The following is a 20,070-nucleotide window of genomic DNA, read 5'->3' on the forward strand; positions in this document are numbered from 1 at the left end:
AGAAGAAAAAGACCCACAAAAACAAACACAAAACAATTAAGAAAATGGTAATACAAACATACATATTGATAATAACCTTAAATGTAAATGGATTAAAGGCTCCAACCAAAAGACACAGACTGGCTGAATGCATACAAAAATAGAACCCATATACATGCTGTCTACAAGAGACCCACTTCAGACATAGGGACACATAAAGACTGAAAGTGAAGGGATGGAAAAAGATATTCCATGCAAATGGAAATCAAAAGAAAGCTGGAGTAGCAATACTCATATCAGATAAAATAGACTTTAAAATAAAGACTGTTAAAAGAGACATGAGAGAACACTACATAATGATCAAGGGATCAATCCAAGAAGAAGATATAACAATTACAAATATGTATGCACCCAACATAGGAGCACCTCAATATATAAGGCAAATGATAACAACCATAAAAGGGGAAATCAACAGTAACACAATAATAGTAGGGGACTTTAACACCCCACACCCCACTTTCACCAATGGACAGATCATCCCAACAGAAAATAAGTAAGGAAACACAAGCTTTAAATGACACAGCAGTGGGGGGAATGTAAATTGGTATAGCCACTATGGAGAACAGCATGGAGGTTCCTTAAGAAGCTAAAAACAGAACTACCATATGACCCAGAAATCTGGTGACTGGGCATATACCCAGAGAAAACCATAATCTGAAAAGATACATGCACCCTAATGTTCATTGCAGCACTATTTACAACAGCCAGCAACATGAAAGCAACCTAAATGTCCATAAACAGAGGAATGGATAAAGAAGATGTGGTACATATATACAATGGAATATTACACAGCCATAAAAAAGAAAAAATAATGTCATTTGCAGCAATATGGATGGACCTAGAGATTGTCATACTGAGTGAAGTAAGTCAGACACAGAAAGACAAACATTATATGATATCGTTCATACGGGGAATCTAATTTTAAAAAACAGTACAAGGGCTTCCGTGGTGGTGCAGTGGTTAAGAATCCGCCTGCCAATGCAGGGGACACGGGTTCCAGCCTTGGACCAGGAAGATTCCACATGCTGCAGAGCAATGAAGCCTGTGTGCCACAACTACTGAAGCCCATGTGCCTAGAGTCCGTGCTCCACAAGAGAAGCCACCACAACGAGAAGCCTGGGCATCTCAACAAAGAGTAACCCCTGCTCGCTGCAACTAGAGAAGACCTGCGCACAGCAGGGAAACCTGATGCAGCCAAAAATAAACAAATAAATTTATAAAAAACAAAACAATACAAATGAACTTATCTACAAAACAGGAACAGATTTACAGATATCAAAAACAAACTTATGGTTACAAAGAGGCTGGTGGGGAGGAATTAACTGAGAGATTGGGATGGACATATACACACTGCTATATATAAAATAGATAACTAATAAGAACCTGCTGTATAGCACAGGGAACTCTACTCAATACTCTGTAATGGCCTATATGGGAAAAGAATCTAAAAAAGAGTGCATGTATGTATATGTATAACTGATTCACTTTGGTGTACACCTGAAATTAACAAAACATTGTAAATCAACTATATTGCAATAAAAATTTAAAAAAAAAGAAAAAGAAAAAAAAATAAAATAAATGACACAACAGACCCGATAGAGTTAAATGGTACTTATAGGACATTCCACCTGAAAGTGGCAGAATACCCTATTTTCTCAAGTGCACATGGAACATTCTCCAGGATAGATCACATCTTGGGTCACAAATCAAGCCTCAGAAAATTTAAGAAAATTGAAATCGTATCAATCATATTTTCTGACCACAACGAGATTAGAAATAAATTACAGGAAAAATACTGTTAAAAACACAAATACATGGAAGCTAAACAGTACACTACTAAATAACCAAGAGATCACTGAAGAAATCAAAGAAGAAATAAAAAAACACATAGAAAGAAATGACAATGAAAAAACGATGACCCAAAACCTATGGGACACAGCAAAAGCAGTTCTAAGAGGGAAGTTTATAGCAATTCAATCTCACCTCAAGAAACAAGAAAAATCTCAAACAATCTAAGCTTACACCTAAAGCAACTAGAGAAAGAAGATCAGAGCAGAAATAAATGAAATAGAAATGAAGAAAACAATAGTAAAGATCAATAAAACTGAGCACAGCAATGAAGTTGCTCAAAAAGTTGGTTCTTTGAGAAGATAAACAAAATTGATAAACCTTTAGCCAGACTCATCAAGAAAAAAAGGGAGAGGACACAAATCAATAAAATTTGAAATGAAAAAGGATAAATCACAACTGACACCGCAGAAATACAAAGGATTATAAGAGACTACTACAAACAACTATTTGCCAATAAAATGGACAAATTCTTGGAAAAGTACAATTTTCCAAGACTGAACCAGGAAGAATTAGAAAATATAAACAGACCTAACACAAGTAATGAAATTGAAACTGTAATTAAAAGTATTCCAACAAACAAAAGTCCAGGACCAGATGGCTTCACAGGTGAATTATATCAAACATTTAGGAGAACGGCTAACACATATCCTTCTCAAACTCTTCCCAAAAATTGCAGAGGGAGAAACACTCCCAAATTCATTCCTTGAGGCCACCATCACCATGGTACCAAAACCAGACAAAGATATCACAAAAAAAGAAAATTACACATCAGTATCACTGATGAACATAGATGCAAAAATCCTCACCAAAATACCAGCAAACAGAATCCAAAAACATATTAAAAGGATTATACACCATGATCAAGTGGGATTTATCACAGGAATGCAAAGATTCTTCAATATATGCAAATCAATCAATGTGATACACCATATTAAGAAACCGAAGAATAAAAACCGTATGATCATCTCAATAGATGCAGAAAAAGCTTTTGACAAAATTCAACACCCATTTATGGGCAGAGGGAACCTGCCAGAAAATGGACATAGAGGGAACCTGCCTCAACATAATAAAGGCCATATATAACAAACCCACAGCCAACATCATTCACAATGGTGAAAAACTGAAAGCATTTCCACTAAAATCAGGAACAAGACAAGGATGTCCACTCTTGCCACTCTTATTCAACATAGTTTTGGAAGTCCTAGTCATGGCAATCAGAGAAGAAAAATTAACAAAAGGAATACAAATTGGAAAAGTAAGACTGCCGCTGTTTGCAGATGACATGATACTATACACAGAAAATCCTAAAATGCCACCAGAAAACTCCTAGAACTAATCAATGAATTTGGTAAGGTTGCAGGATACAAAATTAATGCACAGAAATCTCTTGCATTCCTATAAAATAACAATGAGATATCAGAAAGAGAAATTAATGAAACAACCACATTTACCATTGCAACAAAAAGAATAAAATACCTAGGAATAAACCTACCTAAGGAGACAAAAGACATGTATGCAGAAAACTATAAGACACTGATGAAAGAAATTAAAGATGATACAAACAGATGGAGAGATATATCATATTCTTGGATTAGAAGAATCAAGATTGTGAAAATGACTATATTACCTAAAGCAATCTACAGATTCAGTGCAATCCCTATCAAACTACCAATGGCATTTTTCACAGAACTAGAACAGAAAATGTCACAATTTGTATGGAAACACAAAGGACCCCGAATAGCCAAAGCAATCCTGAGAAAGAAAAACAGAGCTGGAGGAATCAGGCTCCCTGACTTCAGACTATACTACAAAACTACAGTAATCAAGACAGTATGGTACTGGCACAAAAACAGAAAGATAGATCAATGGAACAGGATAGAAAGCCCAGAGATAAACCCACACACGTATGGTCACCTAATTTATGACAAAGAAGGCAGTAATAATAATAAAAAATACAAATGGGCTAAACTTACTAGTTAAAAGAAAGATATCTCACATTAGATTAAAAGGAAAGAAACAAATCTGCCTACATGTTATTATAAGAGAAACACTTAATAAAAATACTGGAAGGTTGATGGCAAAAGGAAGTAAAAAAGATAAACCTGGTAAATATTAACCAAAAGAAAGGTAGTGTAGCTATATTAAGATGAGACAAAATAAATTTTAAGGCAAAGAGCAATGTTAGAAATAAAGAGAGTTTCCACAAAATGATTTTTTTAAAAAGGTCACCAGGAAGAAACAACAATTCTAAACTTCTAAGAATCTAGTAGATTCTTAGACTGGCCTCAAAATACATAAAGTAAAAACTGACAGACTTCCTAGAATAAGCAAGCTCACAATCATGAAGTGTGATTTTTTAAAACCACTCTATTATAAAGTAAGATTCATTATGGCTTTTATCTGTCTCCTTGCCAACACTCCTCTCTAGAATATAATCTTAAAATGTATCATCTTTCTCTGTTTTATTCAAGATGTATTTTAAGTATATGCCAGTGCCTGGCATGTAACAGCTGCCTAATATATAGTTGTTAAGTTTTTTCATTAGTAAAGATTTAAAAAGATAGTAACTATAGAGATTGGATAATATAATTAACAAGTATAATCCAAAGAACTCTCATGGAACCCTATACTCCTAAATCAATACATTCTTCTCAAGCATACATGAAATATTTATGAAATTTCACCATGTGGTAGACCATATTCTCTGACTACAATACAATTAAGTTAGAAACCAACAACAAAACAATAAAATTCCATGCACTATAAAATATAAAACACAGTCCTAAACAACTCAAAGAAAAAAATCATAATGAAGATTATGGAAACAGAAAATAGGAGCAAACAGAACTTAATAATAACAAAAGTATTATATTACAAAGTTTGTGGTGAGCAGCAAAAAAATATGTAGAGGGAAATCTATACATTTATATGCATATATAGGAAAAAATAGGATAAAAATTGATGAGCAACACATCTAAATTAAGTTAGAAAAAAAGAGCTACAAAGTAAACACAAAATACAAGTTAGGAAATGAAGAAGGGAGCAGAAATTCTTGAAATAGACAAAATATATACAATTGAGGATCAAAATCAAAATCTGGTTCTCTGGAAATAGATACAACTCTGGAAAGAGTGATCAAGTTAAAATAAAGTAAGGCTTAATATCAGAAATAAAAAGGGGTCATATTTCACATACAGCAGAGATTTGTAAAAATAGAATGTTAAGAAATACTTGATGCTAATGTATGTTAAAATGAACAGAATGACATTTCCTAAAAAATTATATAATTTGTCTAAACTGACTCATGGAAAAAAACAGAAAACCTGAACAAATCTATAATTATTAAATCACTATTCAAAAGTCTACTTATCAAAACTGTCCACAGGGCTGGATGATTTTACAGGTGAGATCTACCAATCAGTTAACAGTTAATCCCTACCTTACACAAAGTGTTCCAAAGAAAAATAAGAACTTATTTCCACTTCCATTATGAAGCTAACAGAACCTTGATATGAAAACCAGGCAGGGAAAGTACAGAAAAGAACATTTATGGGCCAATTTCACTTTTGAACATAGATGCAAAAGTCTAAATAAAATGCTGGCAAACTTAAGCCAGGAACACATAATAGATAATAAAACATCATAATTTAATTTAGGTTTAATCCCAGGAGATCAAGGATGGTTTACAATAAGAAGGTCTACTAATATATTTCACCACATGAACGGATTAAAGAAGAAAATCACAGAGGCAAAAAAAGCACTTAAAAGAGTTAAACACCCATCCATGATTAAAACAGAAACCTTAGCAACTAGGAACCCAGGGAATCTTCTTTACCTGATATCAGGTACCTATAAGAAAGTGCTTAAAGTCCATAAAGTTGTGAAATAATTTTCCTTAAAATCAGAAACAAAACAAAGATGCCCAATTGTACTTTAACATTGTACTGGAGGGCCTAGCCAGTACAAAAATAATTGAAAATAATCAAGATTTCAGAGGAAAAGACAAATGGCAAATGTGCCTGTAGATGGGACATTCTTGTACACACAGAGGTCTTGAGAAGTGGTTGAAGAGTTCAATACCTTCTGACAAGTCTAGAAGTCCAGAATACCTAGATTTTTAGAATCCTAGAGTTTTCTTATATTTGTGTTTTTTGCTGTCTTTAAAATCCATAGTTGTATTTGTCTAAATAGATGCTTTACCGTTGTCTGATTTTTTTACTTTGTACTCAGCCCTTTTATAACCTGAACTTTCTAGGTTGATCAAGGATTCAAATTTAGTTTGACCTCCTGTGTGGTAATCATACTTCCCGCTCTGCATCCAGACAAGAAGGCTGAGCATACCCCTGAAGATTCCTTTAGGACCTCCCATCTCCCCACTGCTCTGAGGAAGGTATGTAAACAGTACTGAGCTTTGCCCTAGTGGAAGACACACTACTGCTCTCTCCAGGAAACCTTTCTCTTCTTTATCATTTTCAGTGTATTTTTACAAGCTGCTCTCAAAAACAATACTAAGTCTTTAATAAAATCCCATCACAGTATCTGGTAGGGAGTTGTATTTAATTTTCTTTTCCCTTGATTCTTTAAATGCTCGCTCTTGTGGTTTTTCTAAGTATTTTTGTATAATGAGTCACTCTGAGCAACTGACTGGGAATGTAGGAAGAAGGGCTTTTTTTTTTTTTGATTTACTGTGTGATTGACCCTGGACCAGTCATTGAACCTAATCAAGGAACTTCATTCATTGCTAAATAAAGATAAAAGGCTTTGAGATATGGGTTAAAATTAGATCCTGCCACCTAGAGACTCAGTCTCTTAATAACTGACTCATAGAAATTAATTAGCTTGTTCCTATAACAATTCCATTTGGAAAAGATCTCCTTTATTATTTTTGCCTAGTTGTAGCCTTTTTACATCTCTCTATCCAATTCTCTGTCGCCTCCCCATTTGTTTACTTAACTTTACTGCTTAGTTTCAGTGAACAACCATGGCACTCCATGATAATCAGCCCAAAATTCAGGGCTAATTTTGTGATCTTAAGAAAGTCTCTGAGCTACATTTCTAATTTAGGAAATGGTAACCACAGTACTCTATCTTTTACCTCACAGACAATTGTTACAAAAACCAGGCAATGAAAGTAGAGAGTGCTTTGAAAAACTGTAAAGAACAATATATTTATATTCACATTAACTGAATAATTCTATTCACCAATGCAAGAATTGAGTCATAATACATAGGAGAAGGTCTTAAGTGATATTCATCCATGCTAGACAGAGACTATTAAAAATTATAGCTGAGTAATTTATTTATAAGTATGTAAACAATAAATTCAGGACAAGGAAGACTTTAAAGTAACAAAATGTAATTTAAGAATGGAAGCAGCATGACATGGGTGCCTGCTGGAAAAGCAGGAAATTAATTAATTAATACTTGAAGATCCTCCTTATTCTAAGTTTAAATCTTTTGAATCCACAACCTATGGTAAAAGCTAAAAATACAAAATAAACAAAAGGAAAACTGAAGAGTTGACAAATTTCAAGGTGGGAGCAAAAGAAATCTTGCAAAAGAAATCTTGGATCATGTAGAAATTCAAGGAAAGACAATGTGAAGACAAAAGTTGCTTCATTTCCTTACCTTTGTTCGGTATTAAAGAGTGCAAAGATGTGCTTGCTAGACATAAAGCTTTTTTCCACATCTCGAACTTTCAGGTTGTCCAAGGGAAGCATGTACTTCTTTTCTTTTTCCTAGAGAGAGAGAGAGAGAGAGAGAGAGAGAGAGAGAGAGAAAGAGAGAGAGAATTGGCTTTAATAAAAGATCTTGAAGCATGCCCATAGCAACACATCACCTGAGTTGGTCAACATTTAATTAGAATATTTTGATACCATCACACACTACTTTGATACCAGCTACCAAGGAACAAAAATTATCTGAGATAAGAGACTCCAATGGTTCTCAACACGTGGGTCAGAAGAATGAGGGGAGGGAAAGTGCAGAGGACGGAAGGGCTCAGGGATGGAGAAAACACATGGTCCTCTATCCTTTCTTCCTCATGTGGGTCCCCTTAGATGTTTTAAAATGTTAGTTTGATATTAAAAATTTAGCCATCTGTTAATATTTAACAAAAATGTTCTGGTCCTAATTCAATGAGAAATGCCAGATGGATTTCATTTCATATTTTATTTGCAGCCTAAGCAGTTTTGATAGCCAGAGCTGGCAAGAGCCTGGAAGCACAAGGACCCTAGTATGAAATACCACCTATAAACTATGATAAAGCACAGAAAATACTTCCTTCCTTTGAGTCTAGAATAAAATGTGGGTCCAGAAAGAAATGATTCCATTAAATTGTCAAACTCTTTGAGAAAAAAAGAACCCATTAGAAGTGAACTAATATTAACTAGAACAAATTCTCTTAAAATTAACAACACTTTAGGAAGAAAATGCACATTTGAGACGGGAGGTCTGCAAATGGGACCAAACTAATCTTGGTAAAACAAAACATATTGGATGCCAAAGAATTATTAGAAACATTTACTTTTAAGGACTGGCCCAGGGACAATATTATCATATGCATAAATGCCTAACAACCAGTATAATAGTAGAGAGCCGAATACTCAGTTTAAGAAACCTAGTCGATATCTATTACCTGGGGCACTTTTGCACAGTCCTTGTTAAACAGTAGTCCTCTGTATATCTCTGGTGACAGTCCTGAGAAAAATCAGGCCTAGACTCCAGAGGAGGAGAGCATGGAGATCTAGCCATGACTTTTAATAAACAACTATTAATGCCTGTGGGAAATACATGTACCATACAGATATGCTTGACATAAGCCTTTTTGTTCCTGAAGCTCCTCCAGCTCTTGCTTGAGAATTGGTCTAGGCTCAGTAGTGTGGGGCAGAACTCTTCCATGCTCCCTAGCCTGCTTGTGGGGACCACACTCTCTGCAGACATCAGAGAGTGTTATTGCAAGAACTATCACTGGCTTTGCCACTTCTCACTCCTAAATTAATCAGGGAAAGTTGGGCAGAGCACTTTAGAATAGTGAGGCAGAGAGAAATAGATGACTCAAGAAGTTGAAGGAAGCTGGTTGGAGAACAAAATGGCTGTCCTGGCAGACAAGGTCTTCAAGGAAGATAGCAAAACAAAACAAAACAAAAACATAAAAGAAACTGAATGGCAGTGAGAGAAGCCCAAGAATAAACATGAAAAAGCAAAGCACTGTAAGAAGATTCCAATGTTTCTTGTACAAAAATTAACAGTATATTAGCAAACACAAGGATATTCTAAATAGCAAAATACATAATTTACATAAATGAAGCATTATAGTTGGGTCTAACTTGTTTGAAAGACTTGTCAGACTATTTTAGGATAGCATTCTAAGAGGCAAGATCACAGACTGAATGAAAAGCTACCCAATACATAATCAAATGAAAATGTTTGAGACGCAGGGAACATTTTTTTTACTGGTTGTTTTTCAATGCCCTAAATTTAAGCAGCTGGATTTTTTTAATGCATCATCCTATTCAACCTTTTGAAATGATGGATTCGCCTTTAATGGAAAATCTGCATTTCATTGTAAAGATGGAATACAATGTCCTTGGCATGTTTTCTATAGAAGTAGGCTCCCTTTTGTACTGCATTCTTTAGCATATAGTGAAGACCAGAACTCCAGCAAGTTTACATCAGATATTAAACACTGGAGAAATACACACATATGCAGACAGAGAAATATTAAAAATGTAGTTTCATTTCCAAAGGACTAAATGTCATTTATCTAAGAGTTTTGAGGACATATTGCTAAATTATTTCATAATCAAGAGTTATTTTTATTTTTTTATTTTTCCAGTTTTATTGAGATGTAATTGACATATAACATTGTGTACCTTTAAGGTATACAACATGTTGATTTGATAAACATATATTGCAAAATGATTACTACCATAGCTTTAGCCAATGCCTTCATCATCTCACATAATTACCATTTTTTTTTGTGGTGGGAATATATAAGATCTACTGTTTTAGCATCTTTCAAGTTAAGAATACAGTATTATTAACTATAATCACCATGCTGTGCATTAGATTGCTAGAACTTATTTGTCTTGTAAGTGGAAGTTTGTGCTCTCTGACCAATGTCTCCCTATTTTTTCCACACCCCCACCCCTGGTAACCGCCATTCTACTCTCCGTTTCTGAGTTTCGCTCTTTAAGATTATACAAATAAGTGATATCCTATATTATTTTCTCTTACTCTGACTTATTTCACTTAGCATAATGCCCTTAAAGTCCACCCATGTTGTTGCAAATGGCAGGATTTCCTTCTTTCTCATGGTTGAATAATATTCCATTGTCTGTGTATACCATATGTGTTTTATCCATTCACCCATCAGCTGTCACTTAGGTTGTTTCCGTATCTTGGCTATTGTGAATAATGCTGCAATAAATATGGGAGTGCAACTATCTCTTCAAGATCCTGTTTTCATTTCTTTGGATATATACCCGGAAGTGGGATTGCTGGATCATAAGGTAGTTCTATTTTTAATTTCTTAAGGAACCTCCATACTATTTTCCATAATTTATATTCCCATTAATAGTACATAAGTGTTCCTTTTCTCCACATTCTTGCCAACACTTGTTATCATGTCTTCTTGATGACAGCCATTCTAACAGGTGTGAGGTGATATCTCCTTGTGGTTTTGATTTGCATTTCCCTGATAATTAGTGATGTTGAATACCTTTTCATGTACTTGTTGGCCATCTGTATGTCTTATCTGGAAAAATGTCTGTACACTACTGTATTTTTTTTAACATCTTTATTGGAGTATAATTGGAGTTTATATATCCAATTTATTGGAGTATAATTTACAATGGTGTGTTAGTTTCTGCTTTATAACAAAGTGAATCAGCTATACATATATATATATCCCCATATCTCCTCCCTCTTGCGTCTCCCTCCCACCCTCCCTATCTCACCCCTCTAGGTGGTCACAAAGCACCGAGCTGATCTCCCTCTGCTATGCGGCTGCTTCCCACTAGAAGAGTTTTAAGACTGACAAAAATGGAAGAAAAAGAAGATTCAGACTGATTTGTTTAATTAAAGTTATAAGTCAAATGGAGAATTAAATGAGAGAGCAATGAAATGACATATTGTGGATATTTCTAAAATTCTTGGTGCTTTTGGGAAAGTATGACATTCTGCTAAAAGGACATCTTGAATATGAAATAGCTAAGATAAAAGAAATAGAGGAGGAGAAAGGAAAAACAGAATTATAATTTCCAAAATATAGTGAATCTTAGCACCAGCTTAATTGAGACATTTGCTACATATTCTTTTTAACTCCATTAAACTGCCTAAACATAATGCAGTGTTCAATATGGTAGCCTCTAGCTAAGGGGACTACCAAGTATTTGAAATGTAGCGAGTCAAATTGGGATGTGCTTTAAGTGTTAACCTCAAACCAGATTTCAAAGATTTAGTATGAAAAAAAGAATGCAAACTATATCATTAATACTTTTATATGGATTATATGTTGAAGTGATAATACTTTGAATATATTGGGGTAAATAAAGTATTATTAAACATAATTTCATCTGTTTATTTTTACTGTTTTGAATGTGGCTGCTCGACAATTTTAAATGGCATATGTGACTCACATTAACTTTCTATTGACAGTGATGAGCCCATGTACCTATCATCACTTTCCTTCCTCTCATCCATTCAATTTTCCTCTTGAAAATTGATAAATACACCTTTCTGCCATCAGATGTATTTATCATTCTCCCAGTCACCCAGTCTGAAACCTCACTATCATTTATGATGTATTGTCTTCCTTCACCTCCTTTATTACATCAAGACTACGCTGCATTGTGTTTGAAGCATTTGTCAGAACTCCCATTGTTTGACATTCCCACTACATTAATCCAGGTCCCTGGCATCTCACAAGCATGCAGTTATAAATGGCCTCCTTTCTAGTCTTCTAATTCCTCTAACATCACCAGGGAGGGCAATTTTCTTAAACCACCCTGTCAAATTCATTACAGTCCTTCAAAACGTTCATAGCTCTCCATTACTTACGGAAGAAATTCCATGAAACTCCTTAATGTGAAATTGAAAAACACCTACAAATTGGTCCGATCCTTATCTGTCAATATCTCCTTTACTCTTCCATAGGAAGTCTCCATTTCAACCAAATACACATTTGCCAACAGTCTTTTCCCAGCTTGAGACACCCTGTCAACTTCTCCCTATCATACCAGTTTACTATTTAGAGTCCAGCTCAAGTTTCTATATTCTGTGCAAAAAGTTTTCCCAGGTTTTTAATTGTCTGTCTCTCTGTGTCACTTCCCCATCTCTCTCCTTTCAATTCATACAATAGGTATTGCTTATTCTATTAATTTTTAAATTACAGGCATACCTTGGAGATATTACAGGTTTAGTTCCAGACCACCGCAATAAAGCAAATATCACAATAAAGCAAGTCAAATGATTTTTTTTGGTTTCCCAATGCTATAAAAGTTATGTTTACACTATACGGTAGTCTATTAAATGTGGAATAGCATTATGTCTAAAAAAACAACGTACTTACCTTAATTTAAAAGTACTGTGTTGCTTAAAAACACTAACCATCATCTGACAAGGTAGGGTTGTTACAAAACTTCAATTTGTAAAAAAACACATTATCTGAGAAGAGCAATAAAGTAAAGCACAATAAAATGATGTATGCTTGTATACCTTATATGAGACACCCTCATCTTGTAAATGCATTACATTAAAAAATTTCTGTCAAAGTTGTTCATTTGGAACTCAGAATGTTCAGTAAATTTTATTGTTCAAGTAGGTTACATTTGCAAAGAAAAGAGAAAAATAGAGAATGTTTTTTGTAATATTTGTAAATAAATAAGAAATAGAATTTGATATTTTAAACATTTTACCTTTAGTAGACATTTTGGAGGAAGCATTTGCAAAATTCTAGAGAAAGATTTTTTAATGGAGATTCGTAAAGAAATTTCTGTATATTTTCAAAAGCTTCAGAAGCTGATGTCACTCATTCAACACCATTATTTTCTTCATTTTGAAACATGGTACCTTTCCTTTTCTCAATATAAGGTGGTTACCAGCACTATTTGTATGGGAGGCATCAAAGATGACAGGGATTCTTTGTTCAAAGAGAGAGGGAATATGAGAGAGAGTGTGTTTTTTCCTTGCAATAACTTGGTAAGAGTTAGAAGAAAGAGGAGAAATAGAATAGGCCAAAAAAGGGAGGCATTAATGTGTGAAAGAGTTTGGTCTGAGGTGGAAGTAACTAAACTATGAGTGGTAAATGCAGAGGAATCAAGTTGGAGGGAGGCGGGAATTAAGATATAGCCCCACAGTATGTGTTCACTGACTTTGAAGGGAAACAAAAGGATCAATGAGGGACAGATGTGGGGTCAGCAAGTGCCCAATGATAACCTTTAGCTGGCAGAGCACCATCAATATAACTTGGTTGCTAGAAGGAGCTACAGTGGGTATGAGGAGAGGGTTTGGTGTGTGGAGGAATAGCTCCTGCATATGCAAAGGATTTGAAAGTCTTTCATACAATTGGTGACTCATAGGTAGAGAGTTTTATAACTTGGGGAATATTTGAGTGGCCTTGGTTTGATGACTACATTGAATCATTTTATTTCTGCGTCATTCTCACTAATAAGGCAACAAAATCTTCAAGGATAAGATCACAAATCCTTCCTCATTTCCACATATTATAATACCTAGCATAGTGGTCATTGAAATTTACATAGCATATATTATAAATATTTGTTGAATTGACTTTAGAATGTCTGATAACCAAAGCCAAATACTGCATAAAAATATTGATAGTCACATATATTTTGAGAATCAAATAAAAATTCTATGGGAAAAAAAACCTGTATAAGATACTTAACTGATTGGCATTGCTTTTGATCATTAAACTTTTATAAAGTTTAGGCTGACTGCTGTGTTTATTTTTACCTATGCCTTTGTTTGTATTGCTTCTACTTGCTAGGAATGCCTCTTCTCACCAAGAAGGCAAATACCAGTGGCCTTGAAATTTATGTCAAGTGCCACCTCCTCCATGAAGTCTACTCTGATTACAGCAAGTCATAGACCTCTGTATAGCTCTCAAATTTCCCATAATTTTTGTCATAGGCTATATAGAATGCCATTCCTTATTTATGTTCAGTTTTCTTCTTCAAGTAGATTGGAAGCTCCTTGAAGGCAAGGACTGTGTTATAATTCTTTTGTGTTTACATTTAACAGTTATTACACTGCTGCACATACAGATGTTGCTTAGCAAACCTTTGATTGTTGATGATGCATTACAAATAAATACCAAAATGATGGAATATTACTCTTATGGTGTACCTATACTATTTTTACTATTATGTCTACCTATACTATTATGTTAAAAATGATCTAACCAGATGTGATATGAAAATTTATTTTAAATTCCTCAAAGATTGATTTTGAATTAAGTATTTTGCTTAGTATCATATAGTTTATTAAGTGAAATTTTACTAACCTAGACCAACATACTTGATTTGATTAATAAAAAAATCTCATGGCCTAAACATATAAATATACTGTGACAATCCAATATACTTCAAAACAGTACAAAAAACAAAATGCAGCAGATATGCTGCTCTTAAGAGGTAAGAACCAATATAAAGTTTTAAAAATTGACAGAACATAAAAGAGACTAGATTATAAAAGACAAGAGAAAACTATTTTAAAAAGCCAGTAAAGGCACCAAATATATCTTTGAAATATGTAATAATGGTTCCAAATTTATTTTTTAAATATGTGAGATTTGTTATAATTCTTCACTGTCTTGCTCTAACATTTTAAAACATCATGGCAATTTCTCAGGCTAATAAATAACCAGATTAGAAACAGATTCCACGACAGACTAACAGAATATACCATGTTGCTGAGAATAGCTGTGTTTCAGTAGAGCAAAGATTCCTGGTTTTGACCACTCCTCTTCTCATACTCAATAATATTTCATGTGCATTCTCTATTATCACATTTGCCATATTGTATACTCCTAATTTGTTAAATGTCTCTTCTCCTATTGAGAACCTGACATATATTTGTCCTCCCTCAGTGCTGCACCATTCTGCTAGCAATGAATGCGGCATTTGTAGGACACAACAGCACCGACGATGTGTGTAGGGCACAGAGTGGGTACTGCGGTGCCAGCTACAGGAGGAGACAATATGATGAAGCGACCGAGAACCTGGTCCAAAAACAGGGCAGTAGCCCACAGATCAGTCCAAGCTGAAAAGATCCCTCGTCCAGGGGCTATAAATGCTTTTGCAGAATCCTGAAAACTCATGAGATACTGTGGGACACTCAATTATTGTAATTTGCTTGCTGCTCAAGAGACAATGATGTTGATCAATATTTTTTCCCTGACAATGTTTTCTTTTTTCCTTGACACACTATGACCAGAATGTTTGCAAACAGGGAAACTGGAGACTTTATCCTGGGTTTCTGGGTGGGGATCAGGGCCAAGAAAAATGTGATGCCCTCACAAATTAACATAAGCCTTTCATGCTTTAAATAACTGACACAAGAATTATGAAAGCATACATACTCATCATGCTTCCACCCTCACCTCACCTCATTTTCCAAGATGACACTGTATTGCCCTTCAGAGTAAATTCTAATTCTTCAACATACCCACTGCACCAACCACGGGACTCCTGCTTTCCCGGAAGTCAATGTATTTTCACTTTCCACACAGAACACATCGAATCATATCTTGTCTTCATCTATACTATTTCCTCCACTAGAAATACTGCTGCCTATTTGCCACTCTGTTTCTCTTTCCTCAAAATTCCTGCAAAAGATTACTCCATCTAGCTCAATGTACATTTTTTCTTCAAGTATTATAGGTCTCATTTTTCTGTCTTCTTTTCCTTCCCCACCCTATTTGTAGACGTATTATTTTCAAATCAGTGGGATCCTTTAAAAAAATTCTGACACTGAAGCCCATTACATTAAGTAGATTAAAAAGTGTAGGTTCTCAATTGAAGCAGCAGTGGGGATATGAGAAACCTGCCCATTAAGACTCATCCTCTCGCCCTAAGAAATGCAGCTGCAATGACTAAGGACTCTAGTACACAGGCCTGGATCTCCGGATCCCTCTTCCAGAGTCTGGTTCACCTACTAGTCTTATTCTCCAGATGTTCCCACAGTGCCAGGGCTCTGCTCTCACTTCCAGTCTGCCTGGAACTTGATTCGCCTCACCCCTTTAAGTCCACTACACCAAGCAGCTCCATGTAGCTCCCTGTGACTTCTAACTGAGCAAACAGCATCTCTCAGAACCATGGATACAATCTAGCAAATCCTTCCAGTTCAAACCACTCCTGCCATGCTCTGCCTGCCTGATTGGGCACTTTGATGTGCCCACCAAAAACTCACCCAAGTATGCATTGCTCCTGAACCACCACAAGCTCCTGCTATGGCCAGGCATGGCACTCAGGCCTCCTGTACCATTTCCAGGATTCCTCCCACCCAAGTCTGATCCCTTGACAGAACTTGTGTGCTTGGTTTGTACTACATTACTTTGTACTTTTGTCTTATTTTCTAAGTGTCCAAATGTTTCATCTAAGTGTGTGTATGTTCTGCCTTTCCAACTACCAGGTAAACTCCTAAGGGAAAGAGTGAACCCATTACTATTATTACCTTTTTAAATTATTTTTGTTATTCAATGTGTCTTGCTCCCTTGCTACACTATAACTATATCCTGACCTCCCCATCAAAGCATCAAGTCTTTGAGGGAAGCAACTGCTTCCTTCTTACTTTTGGTTGCATAGTTGACATTCTACAAAGTGTTGAATGCACATATGCCTGAGTTCCCTCATAGGCTGGCATGGTGCTTTGCCTAGATTAAGGACTCAGAGATGATGACTGACTTATAAAATAATCAAAATATCAAAGAAAAAAGAGCCTATAAAAATATTGAGAATACCAGATTACTAGTTCCACATGCTGTTGAAAACTAAAATCTGGTGTTTATTGCTATTAAAAAGTTATAACTATAGAGATGTACAAGTATGAAACTCATAAACTACCCATCTTTTTAGTTGGGTTTTAATACCCTGCTTTAATCAGAATTACATTTTGAGTAGTAAATAGCATCTGTGAGCCAGCACACTGCTAGTAAATAGTACTTCTTTAGAGTTTCCTCTTGGGCACTGAAGAAACTGTCTATGTGTGCCTTTGACGGGCTGTCCTAGTAGGCCCAGGAAAACTCCATGGTTTATATATGCTATTGGCTTCATGGCTACCCCCTCCGCACTCACTCAGATCCTTAAATGGAGCTACACACTGGCATATCTCTACTGGGTAAGGGAAATACAGTCACACTTGTCATTACCCAACTGGAGACACTGCTTTTTTCCTGGCTCCTTCTCTCTCTTCAGAGTCCAGTTAAATCTCCACCTCCTCCAGGAAGCCTGTCTGGCCATAAGAGCCCACTGGAGGGCTCCCTCCTCCCTTCTCATGGCATTCTTGGGCAATACCACTTTTTTTTTTTTTTTCCTTTAGTATATATATATTGCCCTATGATTTCAGGTACATCTGATACCCTCAAAATGTGGACTGCTCTTACCCCCGATTAAAAAGGTACTTTTATAATTTGAAAGTGAGAACATTAATGATTTTATTCTTAAATGTTTATATTTAATCTCTATATTAATCCTTATATTTAAAGCAATATTCATGAATATTTGTACATACACTGACAATGTAAAAGACAGATATAATAAGTGCACTAAAGAATAAATTTAAAGGACTTAATGGTTAAGCATGGTAGATTGATTGCATGCATATATAGCCTTTCCCTCCTCCAAACCCACTATATAACAGTAAAGGAATAAAAAGATATTGATTCACAAGGACAAAGAAAATGGGAGGGGAGAAAACAGTGGACAGGAGATTTCCCAAAAGCTTTGGAAGAGAGAAAGCAGACAGAGGAGCATTCATTAACTTAGCACACAGAGAGGAGTTATCACCTCCTAACACCTACACGGAGAGAGAATGGAGGAGAAGCCACCCCACTTGGGTCCTGTCTTCCCCTTGGAGGCACCTGGTACCTCACATGAAGGGATACAGTTGTGGGAGTTGTGGGAGTGAAAGGGCAGGATCAGATACAGCCATGCACAGAAGTACACAGAGCAACTGATGACTTCCCTCTAAATATGGCAGCCCATTCCTTAAACCCAGCAGGAGACCAGAGGCTTTTCCCTAGAGAAAAGATTATACAAAAGAAGTTTTGGACCCAGATATACCAGGCAGGGTGGACAGCAAACATGGGTTAAAAACAAGAGAACTTAGTGAAAGTCTTTATACTGAAATGCTGTCCCTCAGCCCCCTTTCCTGCCCTCCCCCCAGAATGCCAGCAACCAGATGGATTTCTATTCCTCTGTCAGGCAGGATATTGGACTGTTGTTCTCTGGGAAGCTAAATAGATTCAGAGAAAATGCCCCATATCCTAACATTTCAAGAGAAAAGCCAGCTTTCTACCTGATCGCCTTACAAGGAGATCCTATATTTCGCAAGCCTCACTCACACATAGAATTTCCAAGTAGCTGAATGGCACAGAATCACCATAGATTATATATATCACAGCTATTAACTGAAGTGGATTCTGAGGATGGACTATCTCAACACCCATTCCAACCTCCTTGTGACGTTTGAGTTCAATTCAAAACTCCCCTTCCCTTCCCAATCTTGCTCTTACAGTGGGGGCTCCAGATGAGACATAGTTTCAGCCAATCTGATGTGCTCATGCCAGACTTTGATTCAGAAGTGAGTCACGGTGAAAAGAGACAGAGGATGTGGCACCTGTTTTGTTGGCCTGGATCATGGCAGAGGTGCTATGGCTCTGAATCCAGGGGCTATATAATATAGGGTGGCTTCCTGATTGTGTTGCCTCCGGATTGGTGGAGGAAACAGCTCCCTGGCAACCCAGTTCTGAAATTTAATTTGGAGAACCATTCCTGGAAACTCAGCCTATTTCTGTAATTTTTCCCTCCTAAAGGTTCTTTGAACAGTATATCTCCCTTAATTAACATTTTGCTACTTAAAGTAGCTAGAGTAGATTCTGTTGTTGATAATTAAGAACTCTGAAAATACAGTAACAATATCTAGTCATCATGTACTATTATGTCTTAGCAAAAATGAATATCCAGTAAAGTAGAAGAATAAACATTTCCCATTTTAATAGTCGTTTTAAAAAAACTACATGAACTGATTATTAGCAAGCATGTGAATGTGAACGTGAGCGTGAGTGTGAGTGTGTGTGAGTGAGAGAGAGAGAGCGAGAAAGCTATGCAGTTATGAATTTCCAGGGCTTTTCACTCAAGGAAAGAGTCTTTAGCTAGGAAAAATTATATACATAGGAGAAATAACCTGTATGAGAAATTTTAAATTGAAAATTCAGGGGGTAGGTGACAGCATTTGAGCAGATTTATAAGAAACAAAATAAGTCAAATGATGTGAATAAAACAGAAAGAAAAATTCCTGGTGGCATGTATATTCATAAACTATTACCAACTACCTCTATAATCACAGTGAACTTCATGGGTTAAATTTTCTCTACTACTAAGCTAAGTATAGGGACTTTACTTAGCATGGCAAAACATACTGCAAGCACTTTAAAATTAGCATATTTCAAATGTTTAATCGTCTCATTTCTTCACTTCTTTCTGTGTTCCAAGGCATCACAATTTATTTTTTAAAAGAGAAAGTTTCAAGTTTGGAATGGTGACTAGTTTACATGAAAAGGTATGTGATATAATACAAATTCCTGGTGGTAATAAGCCTCAATTTTGACTTCTGTGGCTGCACATTAAATTACAAAGTGAATTTAAGAGATCCCACAAACTCTGAAATTATGCTTACTTTGTAACGCTTTCAAGTGCATATTAATCGTACAAAATTCTACATGCATAGTCCTTTGAGTATAATTGTATTAAATAAAAGTGTTATTTTGGCTAAATGCACCATACATTTGTAAAAGTTCAACTCAATAAAAGTAACTTGTTTACGAATTCAGCATAATTTTTACTTATTTTAGAAAAGTGGGTGTCAGGAAGGCATGTACAAATAAAATCCTCTGACAATTCCCAGAACTCAGTAGATGAACGGTTTAAATTTTACTCC

At 35.7% G+C, this 20,070-nt stretch overlaps 1 protein-coding gene across 9 annotated transcripts in view; it reads right to left on the bottom strand.

The window, feature by feature from the left end:
• The window catches only part of DNM3 (dynamin 3), a 569,209-nt gene that overhangs the window by 151,122 nt on the left and 398,017 nt on the right, over positions 1-20,070 (bottom strand). For all 9 annotated transcript variants that reach the window (XM_029227250.1, XM_029227252.1, XM_029227251.1 and 6 more), the window contains one exon: positions 7,519-7,628. In XM_029227250.1, coding sequence (XP_029083083.1) covers positions 7,519-7,628 — 110 coding nt within the window. The remainder of the gene's footprint in view (positions 1-7,518; positions 7,629-20,070) is intronic.

The sequence above is a fragment of the Monodon monoceros genome, unplaced genomic scaffold (genome assembly GCF_005190385.1).
Source record: "Monodon monoceros isolate NGI ecotype Baffin Bay Population unplaced genomic scaffold, NGI_Narwhal_1 Super_Scaffold_18, whole genome shotgun sequence".
Taxonomy (NCBI): Eukaryota; Metazoa; Chordata; class Mammalia; order Artiodactyla; family Monodontidae; genus Monodon; species Monodon monoceros.